The 16879-nt window shown below is 39.9% G+C and overlaps 1 protein-coding gene across 3 annotated transcripts in view; it reads left to right on the top strand.

The window, feature by feature from the left end:
* Positions 1–16879, top strand: part of ptprk (protein tyrosine phosphatase receptor type K) — a 126828-nt gene that overhangs the window by 98200 nt on the left and 11749 nt on the right. Inside the window, exons 21-31 of one of the 3 annotated variants that reach the window (XM_030046839.1) lie at positions 1379–1514; positions 5963–5992; positions 8469–8629; positions 10054–10089; positions 12373–12384; positions 12843–13030; positions 13408–13495; positions 13908–14053; positions 15390–15407; positions 16247–16283; positions 16451–16548. In XM_030046839.1, the coding sequence (XP_029902699.1) occupies positions 1379–1514; positions 5963–5992; positions 8469–8629; positions 10054–10089; positions 12373–12384; positions 12843–13030; positions 13408–13495; positions 13908–14053; positions 15390–15407; positions 16247–16283; positions 16451–16548 (950 nt within the window). The remainder of the gene's footprint in view (positions 1–1378; positions 1515–5962; positions 5993–8468; positions 8630–10053; positions 10090–12372; positions 12385–12842; positions 13031–13407; positions 13496–13907; positions 14054–15389; positions 15408–16246; positions 16284–16450; positions 16549–16879) is intronic. The other 2 variants (XM_030046840.1, XM_030046841.1) reach the window with 2 other exon arrangements.

Raw genomic sequence — 16879 nt, forward strand, 5'->3', positions numbered from 1 at the left:
CGAGGAAAGGGGGAAAAAACGCACATAGATATATTCAATCTGTGGCTCCTTTAGGAATCTGTTGTTGATGCTAGCTTGGATTGTCCGGAGGGAGTTAGGCGGGCACTGGGCCATACGTCATGAAATACTGACAACGGAATTAACCAATCACTGCAGCGAATAGTTTCTGCTTGAACGCTGAGAGGATGGCTTTCAGCCGCAGCACATCTGTTGTAGGCTAGGCGGTGGTGGAATGTATGAATCGCCTAGCGCAAAAAACACAAGCGCTCGCAAATACCAGTGATCCATTGGCCATTTGGGTGACTTGTGTGAAGCGTGCAGATTAGCCAAATAAAACGGAATCTATTTTTAACACGGAATTTGACATAACAGCTGCACCGGCACCGCACGAGCCAAAGGGCAGAGAAACTCTCTGGCTACAGCAGCGCACTGACATAGATTGTGAAACAAAGTGAAGAGTTGCCACTCCACTCTATTTTCACTGGCTAACAGCAGCACACTGGCTTAGCTTGTCTATCCAGAGAAGAGGTATCACTTCGGCTTTTTTTTTTTTTTTTTTTTTTTTTTTTTTTAACAATCTGTGATTGAAAAATCCCCCCCACCCCCCCACCCCCCGCCTAACACCTAAAATTGGCCAGGGAAAACCCTGAAAGCGTTTTTAGGAAGAAGCTGAGGTGACAGGTGGACCTGTTTATCATGGATCAGTACCCTCTCTCAGAAGATGGAACCATTCTCAAATAGATTGCCTAGCTGAGCAGACACAATGGCAATACCTACTTTTCTTGATCTGAACTCATGTAGCTCATCGATAGTGAAGCAGTCAGCTGTGCATACAAACAAGACCATGAAATAAATGTTTACTGGTGCACCTTTATCATTAAATTGGAGCTATTCTTGTTTTAGTCATGGTTGTCCCTAAAATCACAGTGTCTTGGCCACATGAATCACTAGGAAATTTTAAGTTATCATGTAAAACGAATCTGCTAGAGTGTATTTTAACAGCTGGTTGCACACACAGGTATTGCACTAGATTATTAGCAGCTTTACAACAGTAAGGCCATGTAGGGTTGGCAGGGCAACTTTAATCTCAGTAGAGGAAAACCCTTACCCCAACAGGTGATATTCTCATCAGTGATGTCTCAGTGCTTATGCTTTCAAATAAAATCTCACTAACATGGTCTTGTGCTGCCCTAAGATTTTCAAGTTCCCAGTCATCCCAACAAAATGAGGATGCAAAATGAGCTCATCTTAATGAGATTTTAATGATATTGTTCACTCTTAACGCTACAAATAAATAATTACAGATAAGTCAAAGTGATCCTATGTAGAAATGGTAATATTAATGTTTTTTTGTTTTGTTTTTTTGATGCTGTTGAAGGTGCCACGGAGGAGCCAGAGGTGATCCCTGACCCTGCTAAACAAACAGATCGGGTGGTGAAGATCGCCGGGATCAGTGCTGGAGTTCTCGTCTTTATACTGCTGGTGCTGGTAGCCATCCTGTTGGTCAAGAAGAGGTGAGCGATAGCCCTTAATTGCACATGCTAAAAAGCCCTATACAGTGTTAATGAAGCTACATTCATGTAACGTAATGCACATTCATGTACACACCAACATACAGACACAAACACATACTCGTGTGCACACACCAACACATAAACACACTCCCAAAACCATTTACTTGTTGTGTGTTGGTCCAGTATTTGCTGTAGTTTAGCCCCATCTTCCATCCATCCACCATAAATGTTGATCTCCCCTCAGAACCAACATGATTTCTTCCTGAAGTGTGTTTTATTCTGACGGCACAAAATAGCTGAGGGTCTGGTTTTCCCTTGATCCATGTTAAATTTTCCAAAGTGAGAAAATCCTGGCAGTTGTGTGTTGCACTCTGGCAGACAGACTGAGGACACGTGCTCATGAGGTCAGACTGAGGTCATGTGTTGTTGTTTTGTTTTGTTTTTTTCTCAATAGCAGACATATTGAATTAAACTGTAAAAGCTGCTAGCTCTACCAGTCAGATGAATACAAAGACGACTCAGTTGAGAGAGTGAAGAGTAAGGAAAGGGGAGCCATGGAGAGAAAACAGAACAAATGATTCCAAGTGACCTGCTATAACAAAAACGGTACAAAATGTAAAAATCCATGGATTATGTTCATCACCAGTTACTCGGTAATAAACAGATCAAAAGGTCAATGATGTAGAAGAGAGGGGCCAAGATCAATGTCCAGCATGAACAGAGGAGATATCGAGGAAGTAGACTAGAGCACGGGACAGGTTGGGGAAGACATGAATTATCATTAAGCCACTGGAGCATATCTATCACCTTTTATTTTTTAATGCTGTTGCAAAACAAACCTTAGAATTTCCTCTGTAAGTTGTTTTCTGTCTCTTCCTTCACCTTTAAAGTCGCGAGTCTTGGAGTTTGTCTTGGCATGAGTAGAAGGGTTTGACCTCTGTGGTGATGTGTTAAGTTTGGTGCAGGGCTCCACCATGTGGCAGCTGAACTCACTTACAGTGTGACGGTGACTGCCTGAGCACTACACAGTTTATGAATCTGCTTGGGAACAAAGGATCTAAACAAAAGATCATTATCTTTTTTGATCTATTCAAAGTCATGCAAGAATTAGATTGTCCCTGTTTAGACAGCCATGAGAAGATCAGATCCTGGCATCCCAATGCCGCCCTTACGTTAGAGGAGTTGTGAGTTTCCTATGTCTGTGAAAATGCAGCAGTGGATTTTTTATTCATGCAATTTTTAGCAAGTGAGACAGGCAGATCAGCTGTTGTGTCACTAAAATCAACAGCTGAAGATACATTATCAAGATATGGATTGCGGGATTTGTTTGACTATCTAAATGTATATATTCAACTTTGTTCTTAAAGATGGATTTAAAAAAAGATTTAAAGAACTTTCCCCATATATAATTCAAAAGGCAAGTGTTTACAAATTTTGAACCCTTTTAAAGTCGAGTTTTTAAACCCTCAAAATACCTGTGTCCTCCAGAGACCTGGTAGTTTCAGGCTCATACATTATATCTGAATTTGTATTATATTTGTAATTAACTTATGCTATAGCATAGTATAGTAATCATTGTACTGCAGAAATATTGTGCCTGAGAAGTAGTTTTTCAGGAAGGGTGAGAAGTTTTCCCATTTTTTGTTGTTAATTTCTGACATTTTGTCAAGCAGTATCTATGAGTTGGCTTGGTGACGCGGTCATAGGACATGCGGGACAATGTTGTTTGTCAAAGTAAAAAGGAAACACTGAAGTTAACAGAATATTATCAAGGATTGGATGATATTACAATTTACTGACCCAAATGCCATATACTTTGATGTTTTAACAATTAGTTTTACCTGAGTAGCTGTGAACTTACATGAAAAGGTTAAATTAGCATGAGTCCATACTGTCTAGGTTGTGTGTGTGTGTGTGTGTGTGTGTGTGTGTGTGTGTCTGTGCAAGCATATGTGCACATCATACATATGCATGTGTGCGTGTGTGTAATAGTTGATTATGGTAAAAATGTCTGTGCCTCCTCTGAGCGAGCAGTCAAAATCAGGTGTTCAGGGATACTGATTGCCCTATAAAAAACAGTATAATGAGGAATTTGCAACTTCACATATCTGTGTCACACACATGTCCAGTAAAAGCCTCATAACAACATTTTGTTAATATCATGTGATGTGCAAAATTGAGGGAAAATCGGCCATATATCTTTGATGAAAATTAAACATAAAGCATGTCTTTGAAATGAGAGGCTGTGTCAGACCATGTATCGTGGATGTGTTTCCAGGGCACGCGGCTGTCACTAGTGAAAATCAGCCGTTTTTTCCTCAGTTGCAGAAATAGGATGGGAGGGTAGGATAGCAGATAGTGATGGTGTGCATCTCAGCGGAGGGGTCAGAGAATTACCAAGAAACTAGTCTCTCAGTTCTAGCCATGTTCAAACTCAGCCAATTAAAAGAGAAATTGACAGTAATGAACTTGAGTCACCAGGCAGCCTTCTTCTTTTGGCTCTTGTCTTTGTGACCCTTGCTCCTCCACATTTTATTCTAATTCTCATAATGAATTCTTACAGTCCAGCATTGCTCCTTTAAGTGTGAAACCATAATGTAAAAGATAATCCCAGGGACAGGGTTAAGAATGTAGAAACCTTATCTACTGTAGAACAGAGCAGTGACTATTTTACCAGCTTCTGTGATATTGGTCAGTTTGTGGAGCAGAGTTCACGCCCACTGGCCTAAGTGAAATCATGTATCTGCCCTGTTTTTGTCTGTTTTTAAGGGAAAAAATAAAAGGCAATTTGTGATGTCTTTATAATTAAAAATAAATAAATGAGGCCTGATGACATCTGTGAGCCAAAAGACACAGTTGTAATAATCTGCTTGTGAACAGGTGGCTTGATGACACTGGTTACTGCATTAAAATTGCAGGAAAAAAAGGAGAGGTCCTTACAGTCTGTCACATTGTAGTCCATTTTTTAAGATTTTTAGATTGGGGTTTGATATGTAAAAAAAAAAAAAAAAAGGTCCAGAGATAGTCCCAGCAATATCTCCAGGAAACCATTCAGGTGAGAGCACAGATTTATGGAGGGACTGCTTTCAGCATCTACCCTTTTTTTTTTTTTTTTCTTATAACTCACCTTCGTTCACTGTGTGACTCAATGTGCATCTCATGCATGTGAGCTGGAGGCTACATGTAATAGACCTTAGTGGTAAATCACTAAATGGGGAATGTTATATCACTCGTCCAGGATCAGTGAAGTTGTCCCTATAAATCAAATCCAGACGTCAAACCCAGCTAACCCTAACAATATGGTTAAACTGATCTGTAACAAATGGACAATTTGGAAGTTAAATCGGTTGTGGCAAGGAGTTTGTGATTTAGCATTTTTAGTTTGGTTTATGAGAAAATATGAGGTTGAGGGGTAACAGCCATCAGTCAGCTCATCACAGCTGTTTCTGGTTGAAAAATGAACGCTTAAATGTGTATCACTGCATATTAATTGCATATCTGTAAAAAAATGGAGTCGTAACTTTATTTTATTATGACAAGATATGTAATTATGTTGGTTTCAAGGATTTTTGGTTTGATTTGTAACACAGTTGTATGACTCTGCTTGGTCCCCTAGGTGTAGTATGCCGGGGTAATACTGTCAATCTCCTGAAAAGATTTTAAATTATATCACCATTTTGAGGTTTGAGGTTTTGTTGACATTATTAGGTAGTTTGATATCGCATGAAGAGTTCTGGGGAGATCAATTGTCATTTTCATTGAACCTGTACAACTTTAGACAATACTGCATCTTTAAAATGGTGGGACATGATGACATCGCAGTGACATCATGCTTGTTTTACAGGAAGTGAGCTGCCTGCTGTTTTAGACAGCTGTGTGTCAGTTTTGACAAAATGTTTAATATCCATAGGAGTGATGAAAGGTGTTTGGCCGATCATGGCTACATCTATAAAACAGGGCCATTCGGTTACAGTTAAAGGCAGCTTTAAATGATTTCAAATGCATGATTATTTTAATTAAATATGATAAATACTTCCAGAGGTGAAGGCTTCAAAGTGAAAGACTTGCATGTTGCTAAGTTTAAGGACATAGTTTATTTTAATTAGTAATAATTTCAGAAATATTAATTCTTCTGCTAGCATTTTATTTTAGTTTCTATAGCAGTTCATGATAGCATTTATAATTTTTTAGACTTGAGGATTTTATTTTATTTTAATTTATTTTAATTATTGACATATTTTTTTACAAAATAGCCCACACTAATAATAACAACCCCCTTGCATGACCTGAAGTTGTAGCCACAGCAATCAAGAAGTTTTTATTTTCATTTATTTATTTATTCCCTGTTTCTGTTGTTGCTGGTTGGGAAAGGACATTAACTGTCCTTATTTGCATATTCATGACCCTTATGTCTCATTCTTTGCTTTCTGATTGGCTCACAACCCCAGGAGGACCTACTATTCATACTCTTATTACCTGTAAGTAAACAACCAATCAACAATCAGCTCACCCAGCTGCTGTTATCTTATTGGGCGAATTAGTGGCTAGTTGTTGTTATTTTTAAAGATGCAGTATACTTTTTTCAAGTCAAAACACATGTTCAACTCTGATCAACCAGCCAAAGCCATCCTCATTGACGCCTATCCAGGGAGGGGTCAGTTCACTTTCATTGCAGTCTCTTCAGGATTCAGTGGATTATTTTCTTCAAACAAATGTTGAAGAAGCTCAGATTTGTTTGTATTATTTCTTGTGTCAATCCGCTACATGCTAAAAAAAAAGTTTCAACCCAAGCTTGTCAAACTATTCAACATAAAAACCAAAAAAGCAAGTGCTGAATATCTGGTTCTGTTTACGTGCTGAAGTGACTGACATGAAAGTGAACTGACCTCAGCCCCGGTGTCCTCTACATGCTCCAAAGTTGCTCTGAAGCAGGCTTACATACAGGCCAAAGTTGTCCATAATGGGCCAAAAGCAGAACCAAGCCGGCCTAAACAGGCTTTAGTGGGACAACGCAGGCCCAAGCGTGTTATTTGAAAAAAGAATGCTGCACTTGTGACCTGTAGCTCTTTGTGTGCATGTAGTCATGTGATCATCCATCTGCCCATCAACTCACAGGTACCATGGTAACTCTGCTACACATGCTGAATGTCTCTCTCCTATTGGTGGATCTGAAACAGTTTGCTTCCTATTTGGGGCACATGGTCTCTTATTTTGCTTAATTGGTTCTTAAGTTCCTCTGTGATGGGATAGATTATTCTCTATCTTGTTTTATTTCTCTCTCTCTCTCTCTCTCTCTCTCTCTCTCTCTCTCTCTCTCTCTCTCTCTCTCTCTCTCCCTCTCCCTCTCTCTCCCTCTCTCACAGTGTTTTTATAGCATATATGTGTCTCAGTCCTCTCTGTCTCACACACACACACACACACTCACACAAACATATACACTGCAATATGTTGGCTTGGTCAGCAGATAAAAGTTTTGTTCCTGCTGAGTGTGCGAGTGTGTCTGTCTGTATATGTGTGGTCTTAGAGGTGGAGTTGGTGTATTTTGGGGTCAAGAGGTAAAACAAAAAACACAGCATGCTTTATTTGTCTGTCTGTCTGCTGGGACAAAGTCAGAGCCGTACATTTTATCAGTTTGGCAACTATCAGAAATGGATTTGGTCACCTGTCTGTATTTATCACATGTCATTACTCCCATCTGCAGGTATTTTGCCTCCCCCCCGTGAGCATTTGTTTGAATTCATTTTGAGACGCATGCTCATTTTGAGTGAGCCCCATCTAAACATTGGGACAATCGCTGTTCACCCCAAGAAGTGTTTGCCTAACTGGTGTACATCTATGGCTCTGGGTACAACTACAGTTCCTGCATGCTTTGTCATGCTTGAGGTTTAAAGTCCTCTCCTTCTCCTGGGAATTTACAGATTTCACAGCTTAGAGATTTCTGCAGACTTAAGACTTAAAATGACACCTTGACATTTAGAGTTTTAGGCTGTTATTTTCTCTCTCCAGTCACTGGTGCTGTTACAGAGAAGATGTTATGCATATGTTGTTCATGAAATCCATTGTTTTAAATGCGAAATGCTAATTTTATTCATCTCAGCAGAAGCTTTTTTCTTGATGATAATTTCCACTGAAGAGAAATAGCAAAATAAATTTCAAAATTATTCATCCCTTAAAGATGCCTTTCCTTTTCCAAGAACTGCTGTCCTGTACCTCCATAATACTGGGTTGTGTTATTTATGCCATGACCTTAAGCCCTGTGCTGCTCATGATGATAACTGACCTGTGATACTATGGGTGGCAAATGGTTTTCCATGGCTACTATAGATCATTCCCCTGCTATTGTTTTGATTGGATATTTCCTCTCTTTGCTGTCAGATGAAAACTAATATTTTTTTCTGTTTTGTTTGAAATACAGTTATACAATTTTCATTAAAAACACATAGTAAAATTTTAGTAAGTAATTTTTGACGCACTTACTTTTGGACATTTTCATCTCACAGCAACTTTATGGTGCCATGGTTAGTAACAGATTTTCCCTATGCTACTTGTAGGTCATAGGTCACTCTCCCTGCTCTGCATTAGATGCTGTTTTCCCTTTTTATTCCTGTAGCTCAGCCCCTGACTGCTGGTTACCTACTGGTATTCATAAACTCCCTCTTATTTCTATCTCCTCACCGGTTCTCTCCTCTCTTCTCCTCTCTCTTCTTGTCTTCTTGCCTTGTTGGTTCTAACACCGTTCCTGGGATCAGCAGCCTGCAGACCCTGGCCACATTAGAGTCATGATAGCAGCCATCAGCTCTTATTTGAGCCACACTTAACGATGCGAGGCTGTCCTTTGAAAGGTACAGCACGGAAGCTAAGCGAGGCGGTGGTCTGCAGGGTAGCTGATGTGCAGTGTGCGCGTGTATGTGTGTGTGTGCATTGTCTGATTTTATCCCTCTCTACTCCCGACAGGAAACTGGCAAAGAAGCGGAAGGATGCCATTGGAACGACACGGCAGGAAATGACACACATGGTGAACGCCATGGATCGTAGCTATGCCGACCAGAGCACTCTGCATGGAGACGACCCCATGGCTGTGACCTTTATGGACTCTCACAACTACAACAACAGATGTACGTTCATAAGCTAGTTCTTGTAATATGATTATTATTAGATGTAGTTGTAGTAGTGGCAGTAGTAGCAAAAGTAGTCGTGTTGAGTGCTGAAACAGTCTGTTAGTTGAAAAGTAATTGATTATAATTTTGATCATCAAATAATTATTTTAGTCATTTATCAAATGAAAATATTGCTAGACAATTCTGAATGGGCAAAGAAAATAACTCCTTAAAGACCCCATGAAATAAACTCTTACTTTATTGACTTTATGTAGTTCCTGTTGAAACAGGATGTTTAGGCGGACAAAGTGCAAGGAAGGATCATTCATAAGTGCAAACCCAGTGGTGTAATCTAGTTTATTCTAGTGGGTATACGCGCGCACGCGCACACATGCACGGCGCGCGCACACACACACATACGCGCGCGCGCGCACACACACACACACGCGCGCTTTCTGAAACATTAACGTTAGTTCCAGCTGTAGTGTAGCCTACCCCGAAGCGGCACCATACAACTTCACATAGGGTTTACATAGGGTTCACGTCACGCCTGACGGAAGCCCCTATGGTCAAAAAGAGCCTGCTTCGTAAAACAGAGAAGGCGACTTTATGAACGGGAAAGTGAACGTTATGTCAAAAAAAACATACTGATACGTATCTCTGCGCATTTTGAAGTGGTTATACAGAAATTCAGGACCTTTTCTAGTGGGTATACGGCGTATACCTGCATATCACGTAGACTACACCACTGTGTAAACCTATACGATATCAGTTTGGGAGAGAAACACAATTTTATTTGAGGGGATAGGTAGATAAGGGAGGATGTTTACAGATTTGTTATAGTTTTATTAGTTGAAATTTTAATTTGCACCCACTAGTGCAGGATGGTGTCATATTTGAGATGTTCTGTTTTACAGGAAGTAGAAGTCATGTGAGGCCATTTCATGGAGACTTTAAAACAGTTTACTGTATATTGTGGAACAGTTGGCATACCTAATTTCTGTCTGTACCCAACCTCTCAATTTCCCTTACAACACCAGAACTGGCATGACTAATGTATTCTGTTCTGTTCTATTCTATTCTATTTTATGATATTCTATTCTATTCCATTCTAACACATCAACTTACCTAAATTTCCAGTTAAGATTTTGTTATTTTGTAGGTGATCTCTACATTTTGTGTTCAGAGTGACTTGGCATTTGACCTTTGGAATGAAAGTTCTAGCAGAAGCAGTTAGATCACTGGTGTCAGCATGAGGCTTTGTCCTATTGTCAGCTTTTCCCTCATGTTTACCTCCTGAATAGAAGAAGTACAGTGTGAGAGGCCCTATAGCTATATAGGCACTGGATTGCTCTCTCTATTAGGGGGTGCTTTTTAATTGTTGTCTCCATCCAATTTTTGGGTCCAATTTAGAGTGTTGCTCACAATGTTTCCTCCCACAGTGCCCAACGATCCCCTGGTGCCCACCGCTGTGCTAGGTGAGACATCTGGCATTGTTAGAAACGTCACCCATCACCAACGCCATACTTTAGTAATCGCTCATCATCGCCATTACTGTTTGAAAGCCTCTGTGCTTGTAGCCCTGCCCGGTGTGTGTGTCTGTGTGTCCGTACATAACCCCTGGTGTTGTGTCCAAATGCCCTCGACCATGGCAGTTAAGACCACAGGCATGACCCCAGTCCCCATTATTACACTTTACAGTGTCTTATGCTTGGACCCCCCAGAGACATGGAAGGTTTGACTAGGTTGAAGTGTTGGTACCATGATGTTAGTAAGAAGTGTTGGCTACAGTTGTGAATAATGGTTTCTGTAATATTACCATATTGAGTAACCCAGCAATCTGAAGATCCGTTACTTTACATCATACTAGATGTAAGATACACATGAACTGTATGGGATCTTGCCTCAGTTACAGCTCACTACCACAGCAATCTGTTGACCGCATGAACAGAAATCAATACAGTAACAGTGAGACAGGCTAACAAAAAGCAAAGTACATGTTTGGAGTTGGTTCATGGGTAATTGAAACATGTGTTTGGAAGTGTGTACTTAACTAGTAGGTTTCTTCACCTCTCTATGGCAGCTAATGAAAACTCCAGTAACCAAGCAGTTCATCTGTGATGCAGTGTTTTCCCTCCGTTTAATCATTGCCAAGCCCAGCCACGGTTGCTGTTTTTCCCACTGCGCTTTACTGATGTTTACAGTAATTACACAGTTACCATCAGTCTCCCTTACGAGACTTCATTATCTCTGTAGTTATGGGATGTTTTCAATCATGCCATGTAATGTTCCCAAAAATGTAATAACCCAAATGCTTGAAAAGGAGGAAGACAATTTGTCGTTTTGACAAAGCAAAATGACTGCAGATGAAAACTGTGACATCATTCAAAAATGAGCAGTGGTATAGTGCCGCGAGCCGTGTTTCTGTGTGTGTTTGGCTCTAGAGCCTTTTTTCTGTGTGTTGGATCTAGAGCCCTGCTTGAGTACCGACCATCTGTGTTTTCACAGAAATTATCCTCATTCCCTTGACATGTTTGGTTCTTTAATGCCCCAGTCTTAGTGGCTGAATTATGAAAGCTGTAGCATTGCCAAGTTGGATGTAACTCTAATGTGCCCTTAAGGTGAGAGTAGCACCCTGCGATGCACACACACACACACACACATATCCTAATTAACTACCTGTTCCACTGCCTCTGATTTGTAGTGAAGGCTACAGTTACACTCTGTCTCAGCCAATCACATCACAGACTTGGAGGAAGTAGCAGGAAGTGGTGAATTAAGAGGCAGTGTCAGGTCAAGTTTACTGTTAATTGGCCTGATGAGGGCTTAACGAACCTTTAACAATCAGTAATGAGCTAACATATCCTCAGAGCACAGAAAAGCATCAGCTGGATGAAATAAACAGTGTCAGTTAATAAACAGCGGTGACGATGAAATCAGTCCGTTTTGCTGCAACCCCAAGCTAGTCCATTATTCAGCCTGTCAATCTGTGTGTTACCACTGCCAACTCACATAAAGGTTCACCTGGAACTTCTGCAACAGTTTGGCACCTTAATTATGTCAAACATGCCTCCAGTGTGCTAGTTTCCAGAATGCCATGATTATTTTTCCAGAGCTCTAAGATTTAATAAATATTAATTCAGATGTTATACAAAGTAATACCTTTCACTGATTCAGCCCTTTTTTCTTTTATTTAGTTGAGAGAGTAAAGCAAACAGTGGACGCAGCAGTTCCTGAATAAGTGTTTTTTTAAAGCTTGCTGTGGCAGATGGTACCATTAGAGGGCAGCGCAGCAGATCCCTGCTGTAGTGTAGCACTGCAACTTATTTGAACGTCACAGCCCATGTATTTGTTTGTATGCCTTATGTTGCAGTGTTTTGTTGCAAAATGGCAAAGTAACCTTACTGGTCAGCATATTTTATTTATTAATGGAATGGCTTTCTGTTTGATGCCATGCCTATTTGACAAAACATCTTTATCTTCACGTAGACATGGTTGTTTTAATTGTCGTTGATGTGTTGTTTTTGTTTATGTTGTTGCTTTTGATGGTTGTTAGTCATGCTCCAGTCATTTGCCATAGTGCCATCTACTGTGCTGTATGTGTGTATCATGCATCATGTGCAAATACTTTGAGCTCTTTGTATACTGACCATAGCAGTCAAATTAACCTTTAGTTTAAGTGCAGACTGACCAGCAAATTAAGCTATCCTGCATCTTACTAAACCTCTGCTTCTCTCTCTTTCTGCTGCCTTGACTTCTAGTTCCAATAACTGGTAAGTATAGATAAGGGAAAACAGTCAAACCGTGTATCCAACGGTTTATTAGGTTAGTGGAGGATGAAGTATTTCCTTCAGGCACTGATTCTCATGGCATCTCTCTGGAGACCCACAAATTTACAAGACAGCAAAATTGATTTTATTTCTTAGCTACTAATCAATAAGCGTACATTGTTTTATTCAACCTGACTTAAGTTAAAGGCCCTTTGGAAGCCTTTGACAATGGGATTTATCATTCAGAACCAATCAGCTTGTTCTGCACAATGACTTTTGGGCCCATTTTAATCTTGCTGCAACTCAATGGTGGGTGCCAACCAGGACAATGAAAAACCCTGCTTTCAGGAAACGTAGACAGAAGGCATGGGTAAATGAATGATAAAGAAATACCCAATAAATGAGTGATTAAGTGAATGAGTGACTGACCCTCTAACCAACATTTTTCTCTGGTCTTATAGATGAGAATCACAGTGGTTCTGCAGCAGAGAACAGCCGGTTGTTGGATGTCCCTCGGTATCACTGTGAAGGAACTGAGTCTCCCTATCAGACAGGACAACTCCACCCTGCTATCAGAGTGGCTGACCTCCTACAGCACATCAACTTAATGAAAACATCTGACAGCTATGGCTTCAAGGAGGAATATGAAGTAAGATTATTATAATTAGTACATGTATTATAAGCAACGGTTTGCTGTAACAATAGTACCTATCTTACTGTGGTGACAGCAGGAGCAAATACAGTGGTGGTGGAAATGTTGTACTTTATACATATTTATTTATACATAACAAACATCTCAACAGCGATACTGTGATGTTTTGGCTCTACATTCAAATAACACAATTAGTGTGAGTGTGAAATTTGATTTGAGGGTATTTTAAACAATCAAAGGACTTTGGGGCCTTTTTACATGACTTTTAGCATTTTGACAGATTATGCAGTGAATAGAATAAAATAATAATTTCATTGTAGCTGCATGATGCATAATTTTCTTTATTATTTTTTTGTCTGTTGTTGGTGTTGCAGAGTTTCTTCGAGGGCCAGTCAGCCTCCTGGGATGTGGCTAAGAAGGAGCAGAACCGCACCAAGAACCGCTATGGGAACATCATAGCATGTAAGCATCGCACCAAGAACCACAGTTTTCAATAATTTTTCAAACTTTTTATACTCTGGACCTTCAAATTGACTTTCATTAAGCCACTGACACATTTTTAAACTGATTTTTAATATTTTAGTTGTTTAGATGTCATACTTGACCACTGACAAATAGATTCAAAGTGGTGTTGATTAATACCACACATACTGTTTTTCATCACAACTATTTCTGGTCAATTAAATTTTAGTGAAAATAAACTATTCCTATCTCAGTTTGACTGTTTGAGGTAAGCACTACAAATACATTAATCAAACCACACCAATGCCATTTGCAGCCCTAAAATTAATCATGTCTGTTCTGTTTCTCTCTCTCTCACTTTGTTTCTTTGTTTTGTCTCTCTCTCTCTCTCTCTCTTTCTCTCTGTCTTTAGATGACCATTCGAGGGTTATTCTCCAGCCCATAGAAGATGACCCCTCCTCTGACTACATCAACGCCAACTACATCGATGTAAGTGGAAACGCATCGAACGCTACTATTGGCTCCCAACGAAACCAACGAAACCACACCCCCTCGCTCGTATGTCAGGCCTCTATACCTTTATCGCGTCTTCCAGTCATTCATTTTATCACTTTATACATCCAGCCATCCCTGAATCAGACCATACACACATCTCTCTTTACCATGGGTCAAGTCCTCTATCTCTCTCTCAAACCTCCATTTATCCATTTATCCATCCATTCTGAATTTGTCAAATTGTCCATTCGTCTGCCATCAATGTACCCATTTAGCAATACAGCACATTGAAATTAGGCTTATATTTTAGATATTTATCTGATGTTGATATTACAACTGATCAACAGAAAATTAATCAACTGTAATTTTGATCATTGATTGTTTTTGTCATTTATTAAGAAAAATGCCAAATATTTGCTGGTCGTAGCTTCAGAAATACCAAGCATTGCTTGCTTTCCTCAGTTTTATGTTTTGGCTGCTGGTCAAACTAAGGAAGCAATTTGAAGGCGTCACTTTGGGCTCTGGGAACTGGTGATAGGCGTTTGTCATTAGTTTTGACATTTCTAGATCAGTGATTAATTGATTTAGTCAACATTTGAAGTCACTGTCACTGCAAGTTGCCCAGTAATAAAGACATTCAAGGGACAACCGCACACCATTTCATCTATCTATCATCCATCCCTGTCTATCTGTTCATTTTTGTCTACTTAGCTATCAGTCTTCCACCCCCTCCATCCTTCCAGTCATCCATCCATCCAGTCATCTTTTGCTGTTTCCACGTCTCCACTCTCCTCTCACCTTTACAACAATCTTCTGCATGTTGGTTTCTCACATTGTGCTGTTTTAAATGCTAATGCTGCTTTCAGCACGCCTTGCTGTATTACCATCAGCTACCATTACAGCGGTTATATGCATGCCTACCACTCACATCAACCTAGAACTAGGATGGTCAGAGAGGACACTTCCTGCTGTATCAAGCTCACCTCAGAGATTTTGGAGTAACTGCCTTGGCAGCCTTGTTTTCAATGCGGACACAGCCTGAGACTCAGAAAACTAGAATATCAACAAAATTATTAAATGTTTTATTTATTTTTTTTCTGAAATAACGGCTTTGTCATTGTAACAAATCAGCTTTCTGAGTGTTTGGCTTGAAAGCCTTATTGTACGTTGGCTGTTAAGTGCTTTGATGGAAATTGTTTTGACACATCAGGAAGTCTCCTTTCTGTTCATTCTATCTCTAAGTTCCAGACCATGTTTTTTTTTCTGCATGTCCTATTCAAACTCCCATTTTTTTCAATGCAGCTTTTCTTTTTCTGATTGACACTCACTGACATTGTTGTGCTTTCTTTCTTTCTTTCTTTCTTCCACTCGTTCTTTCTGCCTGTGGCTTGGGCTGTAGATTTGGCTGTACAGGGATGTAAGTATCACTGTGGATTCTCTCACTCATCCCCTTCAACCATACATGTGATTATGTATACATCCATTAATTTTATCCTTACATGCATCCATTCATGCATTCATATGTCCACCCATTTGCTGGGGTCTCTGCTGCATGAATGATCTCTCCCTTCCTCCATCCTCCCATTCCTCTCACTACCGCTGTACATTTGCATATCTGTGTTCCCTATTTTCATCATGTTGCCATCAAGAAATCCTGCACATGCCTGAAGGTTGTCATAGCACCTGGCACACCCGACAGTTGTTGAAGGAACAGGTATACGTTGTCATGGTGACTGGCAACAATAGACAGAGCAAAATGCAGCATGCAACGTTGCCTATAGTTTTTGGAGGGTTTGGTTTTACTATGGGCGCTTTTGTTGCAGCCTTATCTTTTGAAATTTTTAAATGTTTAGTGTACAAGTGACCCTCATAACAGTATCATGACTGAATGCCCCACTTTCGAAAGATCTAACTGGCACTGTTGTCAAACTTGAATAGCCTACAGGAACCACAGTTTTGTGACCTGACTATAAAAATAGAGATACTGTTATGCCTTAGTTTCTATTATAGTCTAATTTACCACATAAAAAAGTTTTCACAGCTGTCACAAAACAGATCAGTTCTAAGGGCTGACTCTTTCAGAGTTGCAAATAAACATTGTGGATGTCTCCAGCTGGCACAAGGCGGGTCTCTATGTTTGTTTATTTATTTATTTTTTACCTCTAATTTTAACATTTCATAAAGTGACACATGCACTTTCACAGCAGATTGAGTTTGTTAAAGTTGTTGTTTCATGGTGCTGTGTTGTCTTCTCAGGGCTACCAGAGACCAAGTCACTACATTGCTACTCAGGGTAAGATACTGCACACACCATCACACACATGTTAAAAACAAACTCTGTATAAATACAGTGATACAGGAGGTGTTACGACCATACACAGTCCTGGAGGGATTCAATATGTATATGTGTTTGTGTGTGTGTGTGTGTGTGTGTGTGTGTGTGTGTGTGTGTGTGTGTAGGTCCAGTTCATGAGACAGTGTATGACTTCTGGAGGATGGTATGGCAGGAACAGTCAGCCTGCATCGTCATGGTCACCAATCTGGTGGAGGTTGGGAGGGTAAGTGTCTCTCTTCACTTCTGCTGCTCACAGTTTTGTTTTGCATTGATCGTCATAAGTTAGTGCTTATGATGATAATACTTTTGCGAATGTCAGTGATAGCACAAATTGAAGTAATATTCTCTGATTATTAGTGTGATTATTTTGTGACTCTGTTGTGACCCTGGTATTTTTCTGCACTTGTATAGTTGTATTGTTTTTTTTCTCTGCACTAATATATTCTCTAGACAATGTGTTATTGTTTGCAAGTGTTGGATATTCAATTTTCAAAACACATAAAATAGCCAGCGCCAAGCTGTTAGTGACATACATTAGTCTGCTGTTCTACTCT

This window comes from Myripristis murdjan, chromosome 24 (genome assembly GCF_902150065.1).
Source record: "Myripristis murdjan chromosome 24, fMyrMur1.1, whole genome shotgun sequence".
NCBI lineage: Eukaryota > Metazoa > Chordata > Actinopteri > Holocentriformes > Holocentridae > Myripristis > Myripristis murdjan.